This window comes from Podarcis tiliguerta, assembly GCF_965153285.1.
Source record: "Podarcis tiliguerta genome assembly, chromosome: 5".
In the NCBI taxonomy this organism is placed as follows: Eukaryota; Metazoa; Chordata; class Lepidosauria; order Squamata; family Lacertidae; genus Podarcis; species Podarcis tiliguerta.
The window spans coordinates 83,838,744-83,866,474 of record NC_139538.1 but is presented as its reverse complement, the minus strand read 5'-3'; the positions used below and the strand labels follow the sequence as shown (position 1 = coordinate 83,866,474).

The 27,731-nt window shown below is 43.1% G+C and overlaps 1 protein-coding gene across 2 annotated transcripts; it reads right to left on the bottom strand.

Annotated features, from left to right (window-relative positions):
* On the bottom strand, positions 1 to 27,629 carry MYOZ1 (myozenin 1). Of its 2 annotated transcripts, XM_083440567.1 has the most exons (6): positions 27,210 to 27,629; positions 20,066 to 20,148; positions 14,871 to 15,052; positions 4,836 to 5,106; positions 3,672 to 3,837; positions 1 to 602 (listed from the first exon to the last, which is right to left on the bottom strand). In XM_083440567.1, exons 2-6 carry the CDS (start codon positions 20,139 to 20,141, stop codon positions 371 to 373), a joined length of 927 nt encoding a protein of 308 aa, XP_083296693.1. In that variant the 5' UTR covers positions 20,142 to 20,148; positions 27,210 to 27,629; the 3' UTR covers positions 1 to 370. The 2 variants fall into 2 exon arrangements, with proteins under 2 accessions (XP_083296693.1, XP_083296694.1); XM_083440568.1 differs by lacking the exon at positions 20,066 to 20,148 and having other exon boundaries at positions 27,210 to 27,572.
* Between the last annotated feature and the right edge of the window lie 102 nt (positions 27,630 to 27,731).

Here is a 27,731-nt window from a genome sequence, read left to right as displayed (position 1 = left end):
TTTCTTTCTAGATGCTTTATTTGTTTTTGCCAAATGATAAAACAGGATCAAACCCGGTACAGAGCAGGCAGGCAGCTTAAACATTCCAAGACTGTCCCTTTGTTTTGTTTTGGAGGGCAGATATATAAGTCATTTATCTCCCCCTCCCCACACCATCTCTCTTGCTTCTTTCCTACTTTAGTGCTTTCCTTCTTCTACCTCTGATATGGATAAATACCACAGCAAAGATACGTTTGAGAACCTAGTGGGAACTTGGCTGTTCTAAGGACAAAGATTAGGAATCTCTGGGACTGGAAGTGCATTTTTCAGCTCCTTGTAACAGACTTGCATGTGGGCAGATGCAGAAAGGTTGGGGCAGGAAAGGAAGGTTCTATAATTCTTCTGTTTCACCTGCAACTGGCACGTTCACTTCAATGGTGTATTCAGTAGGCTCTCCAGACCCCAGCCAGGGTACCGGGGTTCTGTTGAAAGACGGTCTATTGGTGACTTCTTGGCTGCACACAATGATAGGTTCGGGTACCAAAGGGCCAGCATCAAATTCGGGCATTTGGAAGGTCATCAGCTTGGCTGCCTTCTCATATCCCCCATACGGCATTGCAGTCCTAGGGAGAAGTAGAATTGGCAATCAAGGTTTTGGCCTCAGCACCAGGGACAATTCAGTGCATAGGGAAGCCGTAGCTCAGGCATAGGCAAACTCCGGCCCTCCAGATGTTTGGGACTACAATTCCCATCACCCCTAGCTAACAGGACCAGTGGTCAGGGATGATGGGAATTGCAGTCCCAAACACCTGGAGGGCCGGAGTTTGCCTATGCCTGCCCTAGCTATACGTGACCCAGGGACAAAGCCAACCCAGCCACTACTTTGATAATGAAGATGCTTAGCTTTGTTTCCCAGCAATCCAAAGCAAAACATGTCCGAACCCTGGGAAGGAAAGGAAGGGCAGGGGAATGAGAAACAGCTACACATAATCAGGTGATTTGGAATGGAGACACGGTGGGCAGAAAAACCCCTTCTCTGTTCCACACTACCAAAAAAAAAAAAAAAAAAAAGACAAGGACAATATGAAATTATATAATTGAATATAAATATAGATGGGAAACGGCTATGTATAGTGAATACTTATCTACTTTTAAAATTTTTCACCTATGATCCTTTTCTTTTACTTCTTTATTTTTTCTTTGTTCTTTTTTTCTTTTTTCTGATAACTTATCTTTCATTTCACTCCTTTATCGTGAATAGCATTTTATAGAGGTATAAATAACTGTAAATATTAAAAGAGGCGAAGTATTCTCTAATTTTTTTCCTTGGTTATATGTATTTTCTTTTTCCTTTGTATTTTCTTTTGTTGTAAATATGTATGTTTTCTAATTTGTACTTAATAAAAATTATTATTATTAAAAAAAAAGACATTCCAAAATAGGGAAGTATGAACAAATCAACATGGAGACAAAATCTTTGTTAATAAATGTATTGAGACCGGGTTTGCAGGCTTCATCTCAAAGTGTTGAAGAAAACAATAACCAGAAAATAATAATGTCACAATACAGATTGTGTTTGATCATAATGTTAAACAATCAGAATTTTATTTAAAAGGGAAGGTGGTTGTGCCCAGTAGAACACTAGTCTGGCTTACCCCATGCCTTCTACATGACTGTATCCTAGAAGACCAGAGCTTTGTAACAAATATAAACTGACTTGCCCCTTCATTCACTCACCTTTTACAGAGAAGTCTGATGATGCTATTGCCAACCCTTAGCATTCCAGTCTTTTCGTGTGTCTCTCTGTGTGTGGTCCTGCTATCTTTTTACAGACCCAATTCATGGCAAACTTCCCCCCACTTAAAATGCAGTTGCGGCACCAGCTGGTCCAGTCTGAATTGGCAAAGTGCTGTTGAGGCCTTTCAGGGCTACTGTACCTTTCGTTAGAAGTGTCCTCACTGAGTTCCTCTCTCTCTCATTACTTTCTAGGTCACTTAAGATGTGTGCAGGGATGAGCTTCCCCTTAATAACATAGAAATGAAAGCCTCCCCTGCCCCATGAAAAAGGGAAACAAATGCTTTGTGGGCAATTAATTACTCCTGCTGTACGGTGCTGAACAGAAAGCAACTAGAGGTTGAAACTGGAAGGAAGAAGCAGAGGACTTCTTCTGAATGGGAATTAGTTCTGAGTACACATGATAGAAGGATCTTGGCCAAGGGACAAGCCTTGCCAGATAATATAACATGGTATCGTGCCCTGTGGAATCATTGTTTTCATTCTGCTTCCAGTTAATTGAGGAAAAGCAATGCCTCACAATGATCTCCCAAGGGAGAGTCGCTTGGTGCCTTTGTTACATGCTTCGGGGGGGACGACTTCCTCTTCCCCTTTGTCTAATTAAACTGTTGGTGGTGGTTGAGCGCCGCAACCCCAGAGTCGGTCATGACTGGACCTAATGGTCAGGGGTTCCTTTACCTTTATGTTGGGACGCAGGTGGCACTGTGGGTTAAACCACAGAGCCTAGGGCTTGCCGATAAGAAGGTCGGCAGTTCAAATCCCTGCGACGGGGTGAGCTCCCATTGCTCGGTCCCTGCTCCTGCCAACCTAGCAGTTCAAAAGCACATCAAAGTGCAAGCAGATAAATAGGTACCACTCCAGCAGGAAGGTAAACGGTGTTTCTGTGCGCTGCTCTGGTTCGCCAGAAGCAGCTTTGTCATGCTGGCCACATGACCCGGAAGCTGTACGCCGGCCAATAAAGCGAGATGAGCGCCACAACCCCAGAGTCAGCCACGATTGGACCTAATGGTCAGGGGTCCCTTTACCTTTGCCTTTATGTTACGTATTTTTGTGTTTTTATACTGTTAACCACCAGAGGTGTACCTTGGGGCCTTTGCAACCTTGGCAAGGGGCTGTATCGGCACTCTCTCCCTTAAAAAAATCACTTTACCACACGCCTTTGTGCCACAGTGTGAGACAGACGGGAACCTTATCTTATGTGTGTGTGCCACGACAGCACACACACATATGCGTCACACTCTCCACAGTCTGATAGGTGACTCCTTGGAGAGGGGCCTGGGCCTACGCCCCCAGTGAAGGCCAGTTTCGCATGCGCCCCCCCAGTACGCTTCTGTAATCAGCCCTGTGATCCCCAGAAGAAAGGCAGTATAGAAACTGAATAAACAAACAATCAAATATCTTTCCCTACTGTTGTACCGTCCCCATTCAATGTACCCTCCCCTCCCCTGCCACTTTGCCGCGCAGTTTTCCTCGTAACAACTCCCTGTCAGTTTCCATCTTTCTTCGTGTGTGTACTCTCTGCATCTTCTCTGCTCAGCCCTTCACAGTTTATAAGATCATCAATTTGGAAGAAACCAAAATGCCATTTTGCATGGGGTTCAGGTCTACCCCTTGGCTTCACACAATAGGTGGAACCAGAGCCTGTTTCAGTCTTAGCAGGGAACAGGGATTTCCAGTATCAACAGACCTTGGCTATTTTGTCTTGTACTCACAGCTTCCCTAATAACCAAAGAGCTCATCTCCCTTGCATTTAAGGGGAAAGGGTCTTTTTCCTAATACGAGGGTCTTACTTCCTTTTGCTGAAGCTCCAGATCAAATCCATTTTCCGTTTAACTCACAATAATCTTACTTACCATCCACTGTCAGCCTCCACCAATATATCAAAAGTTTCCCCTTACCTGTTGAAAGATTTATAATGGCAGAGGTCTGCTTTGGAGCCATAAGAAAGGAGGTCAATTGTGAATTCACTTTTCTCTTGAGGGGTCATGCCTAGAGCTCTTTCCCATGGAGAGATGTAGGTCTTAAAAATGGAGACATGTTTCCCACTTCCACCTTTGCCGTCACCTGAAATATAACAACAACAACAACAACAACAACAGATGATTTAGGTCATTTTTTAAAGGCAAAGCAGAGGAACACATAAAAGAATGCCAGTGGGGCAGATAAATGTTATGAATTATAAAGTCAAAAGGTAGCAGTAGGTTGCTTCAAACAAAATCCAAATTCTGCACCAAAAAATCAGAAAACCTCCATTCAGAATAAATTACGCAAGTTGTGCCATTCTGTGTGAATTTACCAGAGTGCCACATTATCGTTTATTTGGATGCAGCTGGAATAAGTTAGTAGTAGGAATAATAATGTTGTAATAATAATAATAATAATAATAAATAATTTTATTTTTTATACCCAACCCATCTTTCAGTGGTGCTGAAATGTCTGCAAACTTGTCCTTTTCCTGGACCAGGAAGCATAAACAATTGAATGTTTTATGACTGTCAGGGGTATCCAGATTTTGGGAAAGATACCGCAGGATGTGGATTGCTTCTCGCTCAACTGAAACACGTATTTCGATCTCTGGAGCAGTCGCCCCCAAACCCTGGCATCTTTCCTCACTTAAACTTGTATGTTTATGTGCCTGTGTGTGTGTATAAAAGGTAAAGGTACCCCTGCCCGTACGGGCCAGTCTTGCCAGACTCTAGGGTTGTGCGCTCATCTCACTCTATAGGCCGGGAGCCAGCGCTGTCCGCAGACACTTCCGGGTCACGTGGCCAGCGTGACAAGCTGCATCTGGCGAGCCAGCGCAGCACACGGAACACCGTTTACCTTCCCGCTAGTAAGCGGTCCCTATTTATCTACTTGCACCCAGGGGTGCTTTCGAACTGCTAGGTTGGTAGGCGCTGGGACCGAATGACGGGTGCGCACCCCGCCGCGGGGATTCGAACCGCCGACCATGCAATCGGCAAGTCCTAGGCGCTGAGGTTTTACCCACAGCGCCACCCGCGTCCCCGTGTGTGTGTGTGTGTGTGTATATATATATACACAATATGCTCACAGATACTTGCCTTTCCCGCCAGTGGTGTCACTTCCTCCACTACCATCCCCGCCTCCTCCTGTGCCGGCAGATCCCTCGGTGTGGCCTCCTCCTGTTCCTCCTGTTCCTCCAGCTCCACCTTTGCTCCCAGGCTTTGGAGGAGGAGCAGGAGTGTATTGCAGTTTACTGGATCCATACTGCCCTACAGTTACACCGCCCACCATCCTCCCACCGCTGTGTGAATAACCATGAGAATCAACTCCGTAGTGTCCCCCAGGTGGGATGAATCTCTGAAAATGATCCTAGAAGGCAGGAGAGAGGGAGAGAGAGAGAGAGAGAGGAGTGTGAATGTCCAGGTGCAGATTCATTACACCTATTTCCAGCTAACAAAATTCTTAGTGGGCCCTATGGCTGTCGGCAGGGTGGATAAAAATCAATCCTTTTTTTTTTTAAATGTAAATTGGATTTTCAAAATAAAATGCTTTTGAAAGAAAAATCTTTCTAAAGAAAGTTTTCTATTTAAGTTACATTATAGTCCAAATACTATTCATCAGGAAATAAGGATTTCTTCAAGTTGTTCATATGTGCTAAAACTCAGTCTAGCTTTTTTTTTTTTAATTGCTTAACCACATCAGTTAACAAACATGGATACATATGCTATAATGTTATTGCTTTAGTTAAATAAATTGTTTAAATTGTTATTAAGGAAATGATTGTTTTTCTTCTTCCAATGAAGTACAGCAGAAAAGTTGTTCAATGATAAACAGTTAACTTATTAAACCTCCCAATAATTTCATAATTATCAGTCTATGTATTTCTAATAGTATAACCAAATTTTTGATATAACTGTAAAAAGTACTCTGAAAATTCATTATTCCAAAAATGAAACCTTAATCTGGTTGTAAATATCAAGATTATACCAGAAAGAACGAGTCTTTCTGTAAAAAATGATTTAAATCAAGTCTTACTAGCTAGTGATTTAAATCAATTTGATTTAAATCAAATCCACCCTGTGAGCAGTTATGCCATAAGTGCAAATGCGTTGGCAGGGTTGGTTGGTTGGCCTCAAGGTTAGCTTTATAAACCGCTTAGAGAGTATTGTAGTTAAGCAGCATATAAATTCTTTAGATAAAATAAAATATTAGAAAGGAGCAACAGTGAGAATTGCCGCTGAGAAGAATCTCTGTATCTTTGCTAGGCTTACTTACATTGTGAACCACCCTGTGATATTCAGATGATACAAATTTAATTGATAATAATAATGATAATTAAGAAAAAATAATAATTTAGGTTCTGAGAACTAGATTGTAAGGGCAAAGTGCCCCTTGTTGCAATACTAGAGCAGCACTCAAGATGTAACGGGCGGTAAAAGGCACAACTATGACACAAACAATGCATAGCAGCAGGAGGAGACCTGCTGGAAAAGGAACAAAAATTACCAAGCCTACCTGCAATTTTAAACTTGACTTAGTCAAGTTTACCTACAAACTTAGAGTTGGGTGTGGGAAGAAAATCCATATATGTGTATGACATCGATTGGTTGGCAGCTTAATTGACATCTAAGGGAACCTCCTCCACCAATTCTGAATATTGTAGAAATAGCATGGAGAGGGGTTGATCAGCAGGGTGCTGATCACCCCATGATTAAAAACAAACACCTCTGCTATGCCATCTGCTGGTGTTTTCTCCTGCAGGTTTTTTCCTTCTACATGTAGCTAATCCCAGCAAGTCATTTTGACTTTTGCCAACAACAGGCAATCTGTGCACTAACTAGATGATGTTCATATTATCCTGCTATTTGCCTTCACTAAATACATTTTGCGGGGGGAAATTAAGGAATCCCATAGGCAGCCTGTGCAAATCATAAAACAGAGAGGTAACAGCAACTACACAGGTTCTGTTGAGCAAAGGCACACGATTGCAGAATTGCAAAGCCCGCTGGGTCCACCTGCAAAATCACCTCTGAGGGATCCTAGCAAAACCCCACATTGGTTTTTTTTTAAAGGGTCAAGCACTTTGCTTGCTTGTTACATGCAGCACTGTTTGGTGATGAGAAGCTTTCCAGGCTGTAAACAGGCTTCCAAGGCCAGCTGTTCGGTCAGCTAAATATAGGATAGAAGAAGTGAAAACCCCACAAGGCTGAGTGTAGAATTATCTAACACTCCACTCCATGTATTCAGCTGCAGTCGCCAGGGCTTCACGGCAGGTCATCCAATCTGCAGTCTGGGCACAGAGCCATCAGCAAACTAAACTGACAGAGCTCTGGGGAATCTCCCTCCCTTGCCTATATAAATTTCCCATTTTAAGAACAAGGAGAATGAATTCCCTCTGAATGTTAGGAAATGTGGGATTGGGGGTTGAGAGGGGGAGAGAGGAAGAGAATCTGAGTCATGGAAGGTTTCATCTCTGGTGCTGCCTGGAGCTGGAGGCTGTGGCTGGTAGGGCTGTCGGTTCCCGTATTAACAAGGAAGCATGGAGCGGCACAAATGCGAACTGAAATCCGCAACTGGTTTCTGAGTTCAGGAGGCCAGACTGCTTGAAGGGTGAACATGTGACGATGGTGCCTACGTCTGCAGGTGGGCAATTCCTCAGCACAGCTTCTCACTAAACTCCAGCCGCCAACAACCATCTGGGCTGCTTTGCTCCCTCGCATCTGCTTCCTCTTCTGCCAGGCTAAAGTCCCTGCCAGCGCTTACCAAAACTGTGGGGCACCCCAGCCTTGTGCTTATCCAGCAAAAGGAGCTAGCAAAAAGCACCCACTCTTAACAAAACCACAATTGATCCTCTGAAATGCCGAGCTGTTCTAAGAATGGCTAGGCCCACAATTTGAAACAATCGCATGCACGTGAACTGGTGGTATTTAGTGGTGCTTGCAGTACAAAATAGAAAGTGAACATGCAGCGAAATGCATCCAGTGCATTTCAGTTACTGAGATCCAATCATGCACCACCTGGATTTTCTACAGACAGCTCAAAAGTTTGGTGGTTGCCTTCAACAAGGAGAATGGAAAGCCGGACTGAGCAGGGGATGTGGGCAGATGAGAGTGAAGAAGAGGAAATCCCTGGGCACTGATCTAACTTAGCTGCACAATAACATCAATACTGTAGCCTCTGTCTAGCCCAATCACAAAACGTCCCATACACTACAATCCTAATTCCTAGGCACATAGTAAAGAAACTCTTTTGACCACATATTCCTACCAAAAGAGGGCACAGAGCAGCATCAGTCAGCATGGCCAGTGGTCAAGGAGGATGGAAGGTGAAGTCTATTTGAAGGGTGACAAGTTTACCAGCCTTGTCACAAGAGGATCAAAATATACGGAAGGATGGAGGTGATCAAACAAATGGAGATGCCCACATAATTCTGCTCCTAAGTCATTGGGTATATCATATGGTAGATGGAGGTCTCATTCAGTGAGATATACTGTATATGGCTTGGTAAACAACTTCCTTAATTTTGTTCTCTGCCTCTTTGTACGGACGCAGTCCTGTTCACCCGCCCTTGAAACAGTTGTTTAGCTTCTGGCCTGTGGGATATTTAAAAGAACATATTCTTTGCTTGCACACCTCCAGCATTTCTCCAACGAAAATAGGGATGGTCGATTCAATAATAGTATTCTATTATTAATAATAATAATTAATAATTATTTGTTGTTATTATTATTATTATTATTATTATTATTATTATTATTATTACCCCACCACCCATCTTACTGGGTTGCCCCAGACACTCTGGGCAGCTTCCAACAGATATAAAAACATAATGAATAATTAAACATTTAAAAAACCCCACTTCCTTATACAGGGTTGCCTTCAGATGTCTTCATACCCTCCAACATTTCTCTGATTAAAATAGGGACATCCTAAGGGAAAGCGGGACATTCCGGGATCATATCAGAAACTGGCTTCTGTAAATCCAGGACTGCCCCTGGAAAATAGGGACACTTGGAGGGTCTACAAACTACTATGTTAGTAGGATAGTCTGAGAGCTGGTGACTGCCCCAGAGCTTCATAATTGAGCAGGGATTTAAACGTGGGTCTTCCTGCTCGAAATCTGACACGCTTATCTGGTACACTAAACTGGAACATTCCCTTCCACTGGGTCCTTTCTACAGCTACACACACACACCATATATTTGAAGCATGCCCCAGAAAGAATCCTGGGAACTGTAGTTTGTTAAGCAACGTGTTGTGCTTTAAATAGCTAGTGTGACTGTGACCCAAGAGCTGCTGTTCAGGAAAAAACCAAGCGTTCTGGGGAGAGACAAGCTCCACCTGAGTACAATTAGGAAGGGAATCTTCGGATGGTGACTCGAAAAGGCTGAGTGAAGAAGGGTTAACAAAACCAAACACCAGGCTTGGTGGAAGGGAGAGACAAAAGTCCAAAGAGGAATCTTCTCTGTGCTTTGGCCAAAGTCTGCAAAATCATGAGCGAACGATGCCAATCAGAAAATAGCGAAAGGGAAAAAGGGGTATTGATGCATCAGGTTGTTTTAGATGTTTGTACATAGAAAAATGCATTTATTATGAAAAATGATTGGGAGAGACTGGGAACACCAGCAGGATTATGACCTATATTGGCATTATGAAGACATAAAGGGGTGAGACATATGGATGTGTGTTGTCTGCAATAGCTATAGGTATGTTTTGTTCAGAGGCAACAGAAAAGGGATAAAATGATGGGCTGTTCACCAAGATATTCATTGAAGGACCAATTGATCATGGATACAACAGCTGTTGCGAGACCTATCTTGCACAAATTTATATAATAATAATTAAAGTCATCCAAACTAGTGGCTATTCACTACATCTTGGGACAATGGATCGCATACATTGACTGTGCAAAGAAGTCCTTATTTTTGTCTTTCCTGAATTTACACCCTGCCGACTAACACTCCTAGCCATTGTGTCAGGGCTCCCGCCACATTTTGAAACCTAGAGTTCCCTAGGTTCCTGAGTTCACAGGTTTGCCCTCCCACTCAAAGAGAGTGATGCACGTGCAGACAATGTGCTGGTTCCCAAGGCTCCCCCTTGCATGTTTATTTAACCCTAATATGAAGTGCCTGAAAGGGGCTCTTGAGTTCTAGCATTGTGTGAAGGCAAGGGAAATGTTACCCATTTCTTCTTTCCACACTGTTCATCATCTTACACAGAGTTCTCATTCCCCCAACAATCCAATAATATACCTGATTCTAATTCTTGAACAGACGGGTGAACAGAAACCCCACTTAAAGTGTTCTTTCTTTGAAAGCCAAAAAGTCAGTTCTTAGGGTTAATACTGGCAGTGCAATTGGTGTCCCCATTAATAAATATCTGGGCATAATAATAAGAGATGCTGATGAATCTTGAAAGGTTTCGCCCCTTTCATAATATCTTGAATACAGGCAAATGGTATGGAAATGAGCAAATGAGAACTTCCATCCACAGAACATGAAACCAATGGGAGAAATGTTTGCAACACACACACACAAAACAAAATATGTGCAAAACAACTATATTTCTGCAAGCTTGGGAGGCTGGTGAATGATAGAATGGCAGAGATGAGATATGAGATATCTAGTGAAGAAGACAAGTGAGAAGGTAGATGTGTGCAAATTCTATTTACACACACGCACAAAGGTAGAAGAGATGGGGAGGGCAACGGTTTGGCGGGGGCATTAGAAAAATGTTTGTCCTGGCAAAGTGACAATGTGGTATGGCTCATTCCTGTTCTGTAAGGTATTAATCACCCCATGAGTACAGTGCTCATTGCAGTGGGACACAGGACCAAGTGTGGTGCAGCTCATGTAAAAAGTAACTGCTTCAGATATCAGCAAAGGGCATTTGCATACATTTCACTTTTCTTTTTGTTGTTACTTTCAATGCCATTTTAATATAGGACCAAAATATCCCCAAGGCACAGGAGCTGCTTGTCTACTGCACACTAAAGGCTGGTGTTATGTACTGAAGTTCTCACCCTGGGCCAGCAGGGGGATACTGTAGATAGTTATGCAAATGAAGGATTGAAAGTGACGTTCAGTGATTGGATAGTTTGTATGCAAATGAAGGATAGAAAGTGACGTTCAGTGATTGGATAGTTTTAGAAAGTTGCTACAGTTACGTTGTTCTGGAGCTCTATATAAGCAGGCTGACTGAGCTCTTCAGTTCAGTTCTGTTCTGGCCCTGAATAAACAAGAGCTGTTTGAAGAATCGCTGTGTTGTCTGATATGTTCACCCACAACTTAACAGCTGGCATACTGATGTCCTTTGGACATTTGCCCAAAGTGGCTTGAGTTGGTCACCAAATAGCCTGGGTAGCCCAGAGGGCACCTTCAAGTTTGGTGCAGGCCAAGCCTTCTGTTTCAACGAGAGAGAACTCCACTTGTGTGCCCTTCAGCTGCCTCACATGGAAGTCCCAATAGTGGCAACTTTTCTGATGCCGCAAGGCACTTTGGCTGTCTTTAGTTCCAGCATTTCTATATGTGCTTCAGGAGAACTAGGCAATGAAAAACGATCCACCTCAGGGAGATGGAACTGCTAGGCATCTCAAGGTCCTGACGTCACTGGGGGAGGAGGCCTGCTGAGTTGGGGAGATGCCATGAAGCTCTTTTCAGTGTGCCCTAAAGGGAATGATTGAGACCACCATGTGTGTTTCTATTTCCACCTCCCTGATGAAGAGCTTCCCAAAATGCTTACAGTCTATGTTATTAACAACACGTCTGGAGTTACAGTCACTCGCCTTCAGTCACTGTCCTCAGCCCTTGTAGAAAGGAACCTTTAGTTTGCAACGGGGGAAGTTAAGACCTCTCTAAATCCATGTTGTGTTGTACATGGAAGCTGAAATCCTCTGTAATTAGTCAGTTGTTATAAGGGAGTCAAACGCCTTTCCTCAAATAGCCTGCCAGATTGTTTGGGAACTACATTTCCCCAGTACTCAAACCACTATTCACAGTTGCAGGCAAAGTAATGAAAACCCCAATATATCTATGGCAAGCACTGAATGCTACTAGGATCTGGGGTTTTTTGCATGTCACGGGTAGCTAACGGCTGGAATCTGTGATACTGCTGATGATAAGCAACCCTGCCCTTACCTGTGCAGGTAATATTTCTATAAAAAGTTAAAATAATACCTGTGAGGTGTTTTGTTGTAATTCTGTACATGTTTATTTAGAAGTAAATCTCCCTATGCTCATTGGGACAGAATTGCTGCCTGCATCTCCTATGTCAGGAGTGAGAGGCCACCTAAGATTCTGAACCCTGAACCCTTCCCCACACCCTCCAAGTGTCCCTATTTTCCAGGGACAGTCTTTACAGAAGCTGCCCCGGTTTCTGATTTGATCCCGGAAAGTCCTGCTTTTCCTTAGAATGTTCCTATTTTCATTGGAGAAATATTGGAAAGCTATGGTAGGACGTCTCTATTTTCATTGGAGAAATGTGGGAGGGTATGGAGTTATGTGACCCCCTGAGCCGAGGAGATAAGTAACTATACAGCCTTTAGAAGACATCTGAAGGCAGCCCTGTATTGTGAAGTTTTTTAATGTCTGATGTTTTATTATGTTTTTATATAAGTTGAAAGCCACCCAGAGTGGCTGGGGCAACCCAGTCGTATGGGCAGGGTATAAATATTATTATTATTATTATTATTATTATTATTATTATTATTTAGAATGTACCTATTTTTATTGGGGAAATGTTGGAGGGTATGCACCCCAACATTGCTAAAAACAACAGCCATTGAAAATAAAGCCAATCAGTGATCATGTCTGCAACCTACATGCAACGCTAACGGTGTCTGCATGGTGTTGGGGATCCTGAATTAGGAACTCCGGCCTCTGGCACGGTCCTGGACCCATAAGCCCTGTGGGAGTCCAGGGGCAGTCTGCAACATAGCGTGGGTTGCCAGCACCCGGGGCCTTGCAGGTGCGGGGGGGGGGGGATGGGAGGGAAGGAAATGGACAGGGTATGCATGTGCATTCAACTGCCTAACAGCATCTGTGTCACCCAGGAGATTGCACCCGCAGAGGAGAGTCGTTCTGTTGTCTAGAAAGGCCACTTCCTGGTTCGCATGGAGAAGCTGTTTACAACAGAGTCCAGCGACGGAAGCGCACAGCTGTTTTGAGGCAGCACCGCGTGCTGACATTTTGCGCCCCTAACAATGTTGCACACAAGGCAATTGCCCCTGTGCCTCTGCACACTACGCCACTGACCTGTTTTAGGACATGCAATTATTGGACGGCACATAGCTTGAAAAAGCTGCCCTTGTCCAAGGCCCAGTACTTAGATATGGAGGAAAGACTAGGACCTTCTTTGCTTGCCACATGGAAGTCAGTGGCCTGAGAAGAAGCAGCGAAGCTCTGCTTCTGCCTGCCACTATCTCTTGCTTCCTTAGTTTGACTGCAAAACTTAGGGAGGGTCTAGGAAATATAATGAGATATCACACTATGCAGAACTGGGCAACATGTGAATCCAGGACATGCTTTGGATTTCCCCCTGGCATGCAGCCCCTGGAAGGCTCCCTACGAGGAATTACAGCCCTTTGGGTTGAAAAACAGACCCCTGGTCTATTAAACTATTTCGGCTATATTAAAAAATGGTAGGAAGGGTCATTTGCTTCATTATAACCTATGTGCTTCTCTTTGTATGTTTCGAAAAGCAACTTCAAACACAGTGAGTAAAATTCATGAATAAAAGCAAACTTTTATAACATCTTGTATATTAACAATGTATAATAAAATATGTATCTATGCTGTAAATTTTCCCTCTTGTTGTTCTTAACTGATGTGGCTTTCTTATTTCTGAATGGTAATCATCCTCTGCAGTTGAAGTGCCAGCCCTAACATTTGGCAGAGTGGGGCAACTAATTTTGAGAGTCATGAAAGATCAGCAAATTGTTCCTGTTGTTGTATTTCTACTCCCAAGGAGAGGCACTCGCAGGATTTTCTGCCTCAGGTGCTAAAATAACTTGCCTAGCCCTAGGCTCTATGCACCTGGCCTGAGAGCAAGGGGAATCATTTGTGGTTCAGCTACAGGCAGTAATCTGGGTCTGTTCTTAGCAGGGGCAGGACAGCAGGTAGATTATATTTGCTTTTGGGTCCCTTGCACTGTTTTAGACTCCCATGTGGGAACACAGTTGTCAGATCTCTATGCACAATTTGTATATTTGTAAACAAACATATATCACCGAAAAAATGTCACACATCTCCAGAGCTTTCTCCTCACAAGGAAATAGCTCCTGTAGCGACTGCCGCTAGAACTTCAAACAATTTGCAGAAGTAGGTGAAATAAGAAGAAGAAGAAGAAGAGTTTGGATTTGATATCCCGCCTTTCACTCCCTTTAAGGAGTCTCAAAGCGGCTAACATTCTCCTTTCCCTTCCTCCCCCACAACAAACACTCTGTGAGGTGAGTGGGGCTGAGAGAAGTGTAACTGGCCCAAGGTCACCCAGCAGCTGCATGTGGAGGAGCGGAGACGCGAACCCGGTTACCCAGATTACGTGACTACCGCTCTTAACCACTACACCACACTGGCTCTCAATAATAATATTATTGGAACATTAATGTACGAGGGAGATAGTATGGTGACCTGCTTTTCTGCCTCATCCTCTAGACAAGAGGTCCTTGTTCCATTTTATCCTCAAAAGATCAGGTACCATAGGCTAGGATGAGAGGGACAGACCAGCTTGAGTCTGTTCAAATGAGCTTGACAGCAGGAATTTGAATTTGGATGTCTTATATCTCAATCCAACCTACTAACCCAAAACCACTCTGGTGAGCTGTGCGCCTGATCTGGCTTCCCAAATGATTTCAAATGCCCCCTCCCGAATATATCCAACCATTCAGCAACAGTGCTGCCAAAAAAGAGAGAGTTATTATTAACTACTATGCATTTGTATGGAGGTATACACCTAATTTGAAGATCAGTATTTGTATTAGGGCCAGCTTTTATATAGGCACAAAAACAAACTTCACCAAGAACCACAGCCGGTCCTGCCTTTGGGCACTTTTGACAGCATGCAACCATCTAGGTATCCTTTTGATCACCATGGACAAATGCAATTGACCACACATTTCTATACTTTCCTATACTTACCACAGAATTGTCGGTGAACACATCTGGGTTGTTCTCATATATGAATTTCTCTACCCTTAGTTGGCGGAGTTTGAACATCTTGGATCCCTTGTTGGTGAGGAGAGAGAGTTCTTCTAGCATCACATCCCTGGGGATGCTGATCTTCTTCCCCAGGTTCAGCTTGGACCCTTCTTGTGGCATGACTGAAGGTGTACAACAAGGACAAAGTTACAACTACAAGAAACCTACATTTTGGCCTCTTTCTTCATTCCTCCAAACCAGTGCAACCAGAGCAGTTAAAAAACAAAAAGCCGATAAAGTATGACTGGTGGAATTGGCCTTCTCTGAAGGGAAATTATGGGCCCTTGATAATTTAAGAATAGGTAAGAAGAATTTAAATGACCTGGGTGGTAGGATTGTAAGAGAGAATCTACATGTGCTGGTGGGGGTAACACCCTTCTTTCCTTTCTGTAAATATTGTGTAATTGATTCCGTTCCCATTATATTGGCAAAATATAGGCTTGGGAACACACATTTGCACAGTGCCAAGCAGCTGACCTTTTTCAGAGTGGTGAAGGTTTTATTGCAGCCAAGCCCAAGGGAGCAGCTGATGGAGCTATCAGTGGCCTGTTGTGACAGGTTTTCGATACTTTTTGCAGATAAAAATCATTCGAGTCCACTCTGACTTTGATTTCACCTGTATCACGAGTGTATATGCTATACCGCCCAGTTAGGTTTCAAGCGTTCGCTTCCTGAGGAGACTGCTTGAAGGTTTGCGGCCTACCAACTGCGTTGTTGCCCTAACCTGTGTTGTTTCTAACAGGGTATGATCCCCACAGCCTTTTAAAGAAATCTGCAGTAGGTGGAACCAGAGCCAATGATAGTCAAGATTTAGTCACCTTACTCCTCCTTGTTGAGTTACATAAAGGTAGTACTGAGGCTAAGGAGGAGCAGGAAGCAGACAGGCAGTGCCATCCCTTGGAGTGGTTGGAAGAAACAGGAGGCAGCTGGTAGTGCCCTCATTCACCCAAATGGACCAGCCTCCACAGTGCACAGGTCACATCTAGACTGGGCTACAATTATGCTTTCCAAGTGGAGATGCTTTTAAAGACAGTTCGGAGAGTGCAGTTGGTTCAAACTCTGGCCCTCCAGCTTGCTGAGATGAACAAGGCAGTTATTGACTCTGTACCACAACTACGCTGGTTAACAAAGAGTCATTTCAGTGCTGGTTTTAACCTTTCAAAGGTTATTTGAAGGATCTCCTCCGCAAACACAAACTTACCTCAGCCATTAAAATCAGCTGCTGAGGCCTTGCTTTCTGACCCATTATTAGCAAAAATTAGATGAATGGACACAGGGACAATGATTTTTCAAGAGCAGCTCTGCTATGGTTGAATCCCCTTCTGTGAGAACTCTCATTGCTTTTAAATAGATTCTGAATACGTTATTAATGACTTTTTTCAGCCGGAACTCTCCAGAACTCAGTTCTGGCACCTGTCAGGTGGGCGCCATTACCATTCTGAGAGAATGAGGGAAGTGTTTATTGTGAGTTTCAACACCTCTTTTTCTAGAAAAATAACACGGATGTCATCCATTTTACAATACTTTTGTGCATGTTTTCTCCTGACTCAAGTATATATTACTATGCGGGTATATTTCTTTTGATTAATTTGGTTTCAATTATAGTTTTATTGTTATTTTATTGGTAGCATTGTTATTTTGTTTTGTAGACTACCTTGCAAGTATTATTGCTAAAGGAAATGAGTGAAATAAGTAAATAAATGAAGAAACAAATAGTGGTCTTGAATGGCCACCATCTTGTTACTAATCACCAAAAAGACACACACAAAAAGCCTCAATCTTGCCCTGTAAAGATTCCTACATTATTGACATTAAATTCTGCGTCCTTGCAAACAGTTTGTTACAGTACATGTAATGCACACAATGGTACCTTTTCTAGTCACGTTTCTTTCATGTAAGAAGTATGACCAGAAAAGCCACATGTTGCCATATCAAAAGCAGTTGTCATGATGTTCCAATGAAGACAAGGTTTTGTTATCCGCTATTTCCTCAGCAACTGTGTGTGGTTTTCTACCTGTGGAAGACCAGGGGATGGTGACCATAGTTGTGTTCCAGAAACAGTGGGGTTGGAGCACAAGTGGAGGACCACAAGGAGTCAAGACGAGGGATAGACCAAGCCAGGAGAGAGCAAGGAAGCCCATAGCCAAGGGGAATGAGGGACCCTGGCAGGCCCAGAACAGCTGGAGTGACAGCAATACCAAACAGTTGACTGAGGAGAGAGCAAGGGTAGGACCTCTGGATCCAGCTATCAGAATTAATGGGAGTGTAAGGGACAAAGGAGGACATAAAGGGAATGAGGCTGAGAAAATTTTGCAGGAGGAAGAAGTAGAAAGGGAGTGAGATTACCTGAGAGCTAGAGAGGAGGAGGAAGAGCAGCAGCAAAGAAGCTATCGCCAGCCAAGCTTAAGCAATACGTTTGAGGTGGTAGGAAGGGACTGTGTTATGGGTGGTATTATGTGGAGAGCAGAGATGGCCCCACAATGGAAGAAAGTATCTATACAATGTGACATTTCCTCTGGCTATCCCGGAAGTGACATTTAGAGTCTTAACCATGTTTACTTCTATCTGTCCTGCTTAGCAAGCACCACTGAGTTTTGAACATGTTCAGTTTTTTGTTCTACTCACCCTGCAACTTTAACCATCTTTACACGCTACCAGCTATCACAGACAAATGGTTCTTTCTCAGTTAATGGCAATAGCACTCAGGTGGCATCAAGCAGGGTTGGCGGTACCTTTGAGAAGCAATAACACTAGCCTACAAACTAAAATTACTTCATGCCAACCTGTCGTCCTCAGTTGCTTATTCTATGAAGTGGAGATCTGAACTCTCTCGCCATGTCCATTTCCACCGTTTACAGCAGATATCGGTTGTCAAAAGACAGAGCAAAAGGACTGATCTCTATGGGTCATTGTCAGAACAGATGTTTGACTCAGGCAAGTGAAAATGGGCATGGCATTTGCACACCTGACAGCGGAGTTCTTAGTCTCTGTAACTCTGGTGTTTTTTTTACTTTTGATGATTTCCATCCTAATCCAAACAGAAATTGGCAGATTATGCTCATTAGAAATTCTAATGTGCGCTAGCCCTGACACCAAGGAAGCCAATTTTTGGTCTTCGACATTTTTTAAAAGGAAATATTTTTATTTAATTTTCCCAACCACATACAAACATAAACAAACAAATCAGGCTGTTAACATTTCATTTCTAAGGCAGCAATCTCGGTTGCCTCTCATGGATTGGATTGTTGCTTTCTCAGCAGGAATCCACCATGAGAACTGTAACAATGGAACCTCTGTGATTTTGTTGATGTTTCCGCAGTACAGAGCTGGGATGAGCCCATTTATACGCCACACAATCGGAGCAACACCATTTTTCTCACCTTGCAGGGTCTGAGCTCTGCATCTGTTTGAGGCCCTAAACTTGAAGGCCACCTGGTCCTAAAAATTGTGCCGCCGTTAACATCCCTCACGGTTCTTAGGTCACAGGGGTTCATATCCCAACCCCAGCAGTCACTTGCTGTGGCTGCTGTGCTGATAAACTATGTGCACAGCATACTGGAAGCCATGCAACAAGGTTTCAAGCAATACTGAAGCATTTCAGCCAAGGCGCTGCCATTCATTTACTGTACTGAATCAGAGCTTCGTGTGGCTTGCTTGTGCAAGTATATTTATGCACCCCCCCCATAAACAAGTCAAAGAACTAGCGATTCAGAATCAAGCCATGCCTGTTTTCCAGTCAAAGCAATATGATTAAACAATTAACTTCTTTCCCGACTCTTTACCACCCTGTCTGTACTGTACCTCTAACGCATTACAGTGGTACCTCGGGTTACAGACGCTTCAGGTTGCAGACTCCGCTAACCCATAAATAGTACCTCAGGTTAAGAACTTTGCTTCAAGATGAGAACAGAAATCAGCCAGCAGCGGCGTGGCGGCAGCGGGAGGTCCCATTAGCTAAAGTGGTGCTTCAGGTTAAGAACAGTTTCAAATTAAGAATGGACCTCCAGAACGAATTAAGTTCTTAACCCGAGGTACCACTGTACGTATTATAACTTTAAACAGACATGGATGCCCTCAAAGGATCCTGGGGATTGTAGTTTGTTAACCATGCTGAGCATTGTGAGGAGACCACTATTCCCTTTACAGAGCTATAATTTTCTAGAGTTCTCTGAGTTGCAATCCCGAGAGTGGCTTAACACTCAATCCCTCTTCCCAGTGAACTCTGGGAATTGTGGTTTTGTGAGGTAAATAAGGAGTCTCCTTTCAACTCTCAAAACCCTTAACCGACTACAGTTTCCAGGATTCTTTGTGGCGAGACACGACTGTTTAAAGTGGCATAATACTGTTTTCAATGTGTAGTGCAGGAGGGGCACATATGTCAGTGTCAGGGCCGGATTTATGTTTGATGAGGCCCTAAACCACTGAAGATAATGGGGCCCGTTATAGGTCCAGCTGTCCTTTGTCAACAACAAATTGCCACCATCTTTTGTGTTAAATATATGCTATATGGTAATTTAGGTATCTAAAGCCATTTGCACATAACAAAATACGTAATTTATCAGAGTTATTGTTGAACTGAATACAATTAAGAAGAAGTATATTAATAGTGAACTTTGTGGGGGGGGGCAAGAGAGTGGGGCCGTAAGCTATAGCTTGTTTAGCTTATACGTAAATCCAGCACTGGTCAGTGTATATCTAAATAACCTTTGTTGCTGCAGTGCTACTTGAAATCTAAGGACTTAACATCAGTGACAGTGAGAGACCGCAATAAATATCCATATTTTCTCCTCAGCTGGGAAAATATGGGTAGCCATTGTGTCCCTCACTGTGCCATTCTTCTGCTTGTGGGTTCCATCTTGTAAAAGAAAAAGAAAAAACTTGAGACGAACTGCATATGACTAAACATCATCACATACAGTTTGGCTCTTTGGGGTGAGCCCTTTGGCTCTGTAAATATTCTAGAAAGCGGGAGACTGTTGCGGTCCTTCTACATAAGCCATAACCTAACCACTCATGATTCTTCATTTTCATAGAAGCTTCTGTGCTTGTTCTCTGTTTGGCACTCCACAGATACCCTAGGGAGGAAGTGCTCAGAGAGGATTTTATGTCTGCATTCAGGTGCACATACATCTTACCTTCTTGGGTTAGTTCTAAAATGAGTTTAGTAGGCTTTCTCTTCTTATTGGGAGCCGGGGTTCCTGCAAGAGGCATGCTGTTTCTGTACGAGAATAGAATAGTGTAAATGAACTTCTCATTCGTGTTAGGTTAAATACAGAGCTGTTGCCTCTTTCACGGTGGAGGTGGAGTTTTCTTTCGTTTGCTAATCCCTTCCCCCTTCTGGCATATATAGAAAAGGTGTCTACCAAATTCCTCTCTCAAGACAAAAGGGGCCAGTCCACACAGATGCTTCTGGAATCTTTCCTAGCCCCAGCAAACCCTAAGGAACAATGATGGCACATGACCTGTTTTTCATTTTGGCTGCACATTTTGCAGTTTTGGCCAGTTTCAGCAATCACTTCTGGTAGTTCCCCAACTGCGAGAAGTGAAGTTTCAGGGAACCAGGCAGAGAGCCTTCCCAGTAGTGGCACCTGTCTTATGGAACACCCTCCCATCAGATATCAAACAGATAAATAGCTATATGACTTTTGGAAGACATCTGAAGGCAGTTAATGGTTAGTATTTTATTGCATTTTTAATATTTTGTTAGGAGTCACCCAGAGTGGCTGGGGCAACCCACTCAGATGGGTGACTAATAATAATAATAATAATAATAATAATAATAAGCGCCAACAGGAATTTCATGACCTGGTACCCAGCTGCTCGGTATGTTTGAGGTTCATTGAGGTTCTGAGATCTCTGGTCTACAGACAAGTCACCTCAGTACAGAGAACTATATTTGTTAATTATGATAATATACAGAAGGATGTAGCAAAACAACAAGTGAAATTGAGTGATGAATAAGCTGTGCGGGAGATTTTATTCAGTAAGATAACTGTGTAGGCTGCAGATTTGGAAAGTAAATCAAAACAAATAATTTGATAATGTGGCATGTCCCTGAGGAGGACAGAAAGGACCAGGAAGCCTCTTTATTAATTTCTAGGCTGAAGAAGCTAAGGAAGATTCTCTGCTAACACTGGACCATATAAATGTTCCAGATATATTGTTAGAAACCTGTTCAACAATGTTTAATAGAAGTTGATACAACATGCTGTATGGCAGAAACGTAATCTGATGATTCGTTTACATATTATCAGATTACTTAAATCTATTACTTAAAAGAATAGCTTTTTTTTAAAGGTCACATCTACACTGCAACAGAATGACATTAGTTATTCATAGTGCTTTTCTCTGAGGTGTTTTGTTTTGTTTTTAACAATGGGAGTATCTACCGGTATATTGTGCTCATGAAAATGTATGTTGGTGAATGGGCAGATTTGACTTGAGCAAAAAAATTAGTTCTGCCACTAACGATTTCTGGCTGTTTCAGGTATTCCAGAGATGCAGGTTAGTCTGCAGTATGTATTCCCATGTGTTTCTCACTTAAGTTATCAATGTTCTATTCTTCCTGGTTTCAGTTATCAATAACGATGCGATTTGTAATGTTGTCTTATTTCATTCATTTTTCTCAAGTTATTGAACCCATCCCACTTTAGACCTTGTTCTCTTTCATAAATGTGATACATCCGTTGTAAAAATAGTAAAAAAAAATTGTACAAAATTCATAATTGTTTTCAAAAACTTTGACATGTTTCTCAACATTAATTCCAGCCACAAATTCTAGCATGGTTTTGGTTTATGTACTTACATATTTTTAGGGCTGCCATATCCCCCAAAGTGGAAATCTAGACAAAGTTGGGGGTCAAAGTTGTTTAGCTTTCTTTGGGAACACCCCCCTAAAAAAAGGGGGGGTGCTTTTCTGGGAATTTTAACAGGTTTTCTTTAAAAAAAAAAATAACCACCCTACTTGCCATATGTCCAGGAGATTACTTTTATAACGGGAAGCAAGAATAGCAGAATTCATTATGGAAAAAAATATTTTTCATTTTAAAAAGCACCACCACCACGCAGAGCACTGTAATCCTGCGATTGCTCGAAGAATCTCACTCACTGTGCTTGGGGGCACAAAACAGCGAATTGCATGACATTTTGTAAGCCATTTCAAAAAGTGCAAACTCTGTCCATATCCCCAGTCAAAGGCACAGCTGGCAGCTGGTAAGACATATACCCTCCCTACCCTCAAAATACCCTTAGCTGAGGCCAAGACGAATAAAGACGAACATGGGACAGGATTAGCCCCCTACTGCAACAGTTAAGTGATTTCCATTCTTCCATTGGACTGCCTATGCGTAGCCATATGTGTAGATTACACAAGAGGGAAAAGAGGGAAATCTGCTCCTTACAAGTGGAGCTACCAGGGGAAAATATATATTGGGGTGGGAACAGAAGGGGCAAAGTGCATGGTATATGTATAGCATGTTGAATTTATGATTAGGTTGTGCTTAAAAAGGTAAAGGTAAAGGTACCCCTGACCGTTAGGTCCAGACTCTGGGGTTGTGGCGCTCATCTAGCTCTCTAGGCCGAGGGTGCCGGCATTTGTCCACAGTTTCCAGGTCATGTGACCAGCATGACTAATCTGCTTCTGGCGAACCAGAGCAGCGCACGGAAACGCCGTTTACCTTCCCGCCAGAGCGGTACCTATTTATCTACTTGCACTTTGACGTCCTTTCGAACTGCTAGGTTGGCAGGAGCAGGGACCGAACAACGGGAGCGCACTCCATCGTGGGGATTCGAACCACCGACTTTCTGATCGGCAAGCCCTAGGCTCAGTGGTTTGCACCACAGCGCCACCCCCGTCCCGATAGGTTGTGCTTAGGGGAAAACAAATGGAAGCAAGGTTGTGGCAAAAGGGACCACCGACTGAAATATTACCACACATGACAAGCCACCCATCAGAAAAAAATGCACTAATAAACTTCCACATTTAGTAGCCCAATGGCACAGGTCCAGCATATGTCCACTTTCCTTTCTGTTACATTGATTTAAAAAAACAACAGCACATAGAGCTTCTTTTGGCTAGGCCTATTCCTCATAATCACCTCACTAACATTTGGGGACCCTATTAAGACTATATTAGTTACGCCTCAGTTTTTGACAGTTCTCAAACTTCTGCGTTGGCATCACAATCCTATATTTCTACTCAAATGTAATTCAGCTTGTTTTCCATTGAAATGCTCTTTGCCTGCATCACTATAGCGGACCCACTCACAGTGACCCCCAACCCAGGCAGCAAAGGCCTAGGCAATGTTTATGTATAACAAACCGAACAAGAAAACATTCTGGGATTTTAAAATTGGCCACAACTTTTATTGATTATAGTTGTAGGTAGGCTTTGGCTCAGTCACTGGGTGCATATCCAATTTCAGCCTATAGGTGGGTGGCAGATGTTTGTGTGGGGTCGTGCCTGAAATTATGGGACTTCCTCAAAACATGGGTCTACATAGGTGGCCCATGCTTGGCTTCTGGACAGAGTTCTCACTAGACCCCTCTAATGGAGTACCCTGCGATCGCTCCAGTTTGGATTAGAGGTGATGCACCATTTCACACCAACCCGATATTAGACTAAAGGATTCCACCCAATGCCTTATCTGCCAAAAGTTGTGACTATTTGTTATCAGGAAGGCAAAACCTCCAAATAGGGTCAATCTTGTTTGCAGGAAACTCCTTCTCGGATCTGAATAGTGTCCAAAACCTGGATGCAGCTGGCCTTTGTAGCTGGGCCCTCTGGCCACCTGATGGCCAATTTGAAATCTAGGGGTGGTGGATTATCCCACCATCCTTTGCAGCTGACCGGGGGAATTCCGCAACTGCTGCCCACCCAGAGACTGAGTAAGCGGCCATTTTCTTACACTTGCATTTTACCCATTCTTCTGTAATGGAACCTGAAGTGTCATACATGTGGTTCCCCTGGAGGTTAGACCTGCTTAACTTCAGGAAAGTGGTGGCCTTATAGATTAGACAGAGAAGGTGATCATTTGACCAGGAGTCCCCAGTGAGTTTAATTATTAAGAGACATTTTTAATCTCTCTCTCTCCCCGTCCAAGAGCCAAATTAGGTTTCACTCAGCAGAACCATAATTTAGAACTACCCCCTCCCCCCCCCCCAACTTCAAGGCAGCTATAGGGGGCTGCCAATTTATTCAAGGAAATGGCACTGTGGGAATTTTTGTGTGGCCTGCTTAGATTTTAGGAATTTTTCCAGGGCCTGCTTAGATTTTAGCAATTTCGTTGTGAGTTTCCCCCCCTGCAAAATCTGTTCATGTCCACACCACTCTCTAATTTGCAACTTCTTCTTCAAGTGTTTCTGTATCATAATGCCCAATTCCATTCTGTTTTAGTTCTAAATTCATTGCTGGCTTGTAATCTCTTTCCTGCACAGAATATTCCTTTGTTAATAGCAGAAAAAAATGTACTTGTTAGAACTACTGGTTTCTTGTTAATCCGTTGATCATCAGAACCTCTGCTTGCCCTACTGCTCCTATTTGGGAACAGGAGGTCTATTTAGAGAAAGCCACCATGGAGGTCCCAAATTTCTTACCGAACAGCCTAAATTTAGCACCCAGGTCATCCCTCTGACATTTCCCTATGCCAACGGTACCCACACTTCTACAGGCCTATTCCTGCTGCTCCCTATATGGCTGCCTAAAGAGACTGGCCAACTTCATACCTGGGCAAACAACTCTTCTTGTGATCCTCCCAGCCATCACACTCTTTCCTATATTTTTCGCATCCTTTCAGAAATTGTGTCTCATCTCCCATGAAGTAAGCATCCACCATATTAGCCAAAGGTTTTGTGCAGGGGTTCCTCCATTAAAGTAAGCAAATCATTGCCCCCAAATCATGAGCATCACAAGCATTCGCTGGAAATTTAGATTTTCTTATATGTTTCCCAGAATCTCACTAATCTGTGTTCTCTCTGTTTTCCTTAGCAGCCACTCTGGTCTCTGTATACTGCATTTTGCCTTTAAGAACCTCAACATTTTTGAAAGACTGTGTAGAAATGGATCTATTTACGTATGTGTCACATTCCTACAAGGTAGGCATAGGTTCAATTCAGTTCAGAAACAAAGGCGAATCTGCCTAATTCACATTTTATGAAACAATATGTGAATGTTTGTTCAAAATTCACACGTCTCCGAATTTTGCAGTGCAGTTTGCCAGCCAAACAATGTGTACAAAAGTGCACATACTGAGATAAAATACGCATGAAAATGGATATATCAGTGAAAATAACATTCAAAAATGCATTATTTTTTTGAGAAATAGAACTATTGGGGAAAATAAAATGCTTTGCAAAAATGCGTTAGGCAAAAATTGCATACAAAAATGTGTATACGAAAAGAAATTTGCACTAAAACACTGATGAATGTTCATGAGATTTTTTAAAAAATGGAAACTGATGTGGAAATGTCGAGAACTGTGCTCAGATTGGAAAAATGAGACGCTAACATAAACCAAAATGGAATTATTCACCCATTCCTAGTCATAATCAATGCAATAAAATAATAATTAATCTGCTGTTGTATTTTGTTGCACACTTTGAAGGTTGAATATAGATATAGGACAATCTCTTGAAACTTAGAAAGTTCTTTTCTCAAAAAACCGATTGCATAGGAAAACCCCTTCCATTACTTTTGTTTTTGCTAATGCAGAAGTTATTAACACCAGTAGGAACAAAAGCACAGGGATATTATTTCACCACACAATCCTAATTCACCCTTTTGTCTTCCAGTTTTTCGCTTGGCAAGATGAGGAATGTCTGAGACAAGGAATTCAACAGCTGAATTTGTTACATTCATTTGCTATCCATCATTAAAATTAAGGCTGTGGAAGTGGTTAAAAATAAAACAAGACCACCTTTGGACTTCCAGTTTTGCTTCTACAATTATGTGGGAGAGTTCTGGCAATTGCACCCCAAACCCTCAGCCATGACAAAATAGGTAGGACTTCTTTGACAGATGGCATAACTGGTAGAATCTAGCTGTCCAGGGAGCTGATTGCACCTTCTATTTAAAGCAGAAGAAGAAATCAGCTAGCTGGACATCTAAATTCTGCTGTTTCTGCCATCTGTTCTCCAGTCTCTGATTAAAAGTACAGAATTGCAGGCATTAAACTGAGAGGATTTGCGAAATGTATCCATTGCAAGCAAGGTTTTTCATTCATTATTCTTAGATTTCAAGGGCAAAGGACAGCATTACTCTTGTCTCAAAAGACAAAACACATTTCACCCTGTAATTCCTCACTTGAGCCCAAGAGCTCAGGCTGGGCTAGAGCTCCTTCATCTTAAAACTGTTTTTACTGTATTTATTATTTTTATTCCATTTTGAACAGTTTGAGGTGAGAAGTGAAGGCTGATTGTTGCTGTGTAGCACCTTGGCCAGAGCAAATGAGAACCCTACAGGTCAACAAAATGTCTTCTGGAATGGAGTTATTTACTGATTTCCACACTTTTCTTTCTAACTGGGATCCATCCGACAAGTGTGAACTCCATGTCATGTAGTTGCCAAATGTGTATATCTCCAAATCAAGGGCAGATAATGTGCCAATTAAATGCCCCGTATGAATACTTCAGCAAGACCCTGGACAGCTGCTCCGGTGATAGAGAAAAGGAGCAGAAATTAGCTGGCAAAGCATTGGTGCTACTACCTGACCTCATGGGGAATGGGAAAGAACTTCTGCTGTAGTATTACTTAGTGAGATAAGTTAGTAAGTGGGGAAACATGGGAGGAAACACCCTTATGTGCAATATACTGAGATACACATCCAAGAGAAAGATCTGATCTATTTTGACATTTAGTAAGGCCACGAAAGGAACGGGAGAGTTGGCAGCCTTCCCAAATGTCCTGGATGGTAACTTAAGACTGCTGAAGCTGCCAGTGCCGGCGGTGACAATTTTGAGCGGATCGCTTCAAGAAAAAGGGATCTCTGTAATGGTCATTGTCCCCAAGAGCGGGACTTCAGCAGGACTTTGCTTTTCTAGTGTAGGAAAGAGGGTCCGCTGGATTTAGTGGTTCCGGGAGCGTTTAGGGAGGAAAGGGGTCTCAGGCTCACAGGGGCAAGTACTTCTTTCTGCCTGCTTTGCCTGTTAAGCCCCTTCCCCACTGCCAGGCAGTGCACTGCTATGCAATGCAGACTTTCCACCATTTGTTCCGCCCCCTCTCTTAATGTCCCATCCCTCCTAGCTACCTTTCCCGGCTCCCCATCACCTTGTGGAGGCACTCACCTCAGGCACGCATGCACAGGCCACTCCGCAGAGCCTCCAGCAGCAAGAGCAGACCTTGGTGTGTCCGGCGTTCTTCGCTTGCTTGGTCTTGCAGGAGGCTTAGTAGCTCTTCTTGACCCCCCTGGGTATCCGGGGGCCCACACGCTCCCTGCTCAGGGTCTGCACGGCACAAAGTGCTGATGTGGAGTGCTGCGAATTTGACTCTTGGAGACACTGCTCACACAGACATCCTGGGGTTATTAATAGTCAACGGGATCTCGGAGTCCAAGAGTCTCAGATAGCACCAGCCCAGGCAAGGCTGGGAAGAGAGAAAAGTGCACCTCAGCACTCCCACGACAGCTACCTCAACCTGGGGCCAGATACCAAGCAGGGGACCAGCTCTGCACATCACTCTCCTTCCTCTGGGTTGTAAGCATTGCTGCTACCTGCATAAAAAGCTACATGGATTACATGCTTGAAATCGCGCATTTATGGGCAATGGGCTGCAAGCTGATAAGAGATGGGTCGGTTGGGGCATGCAGT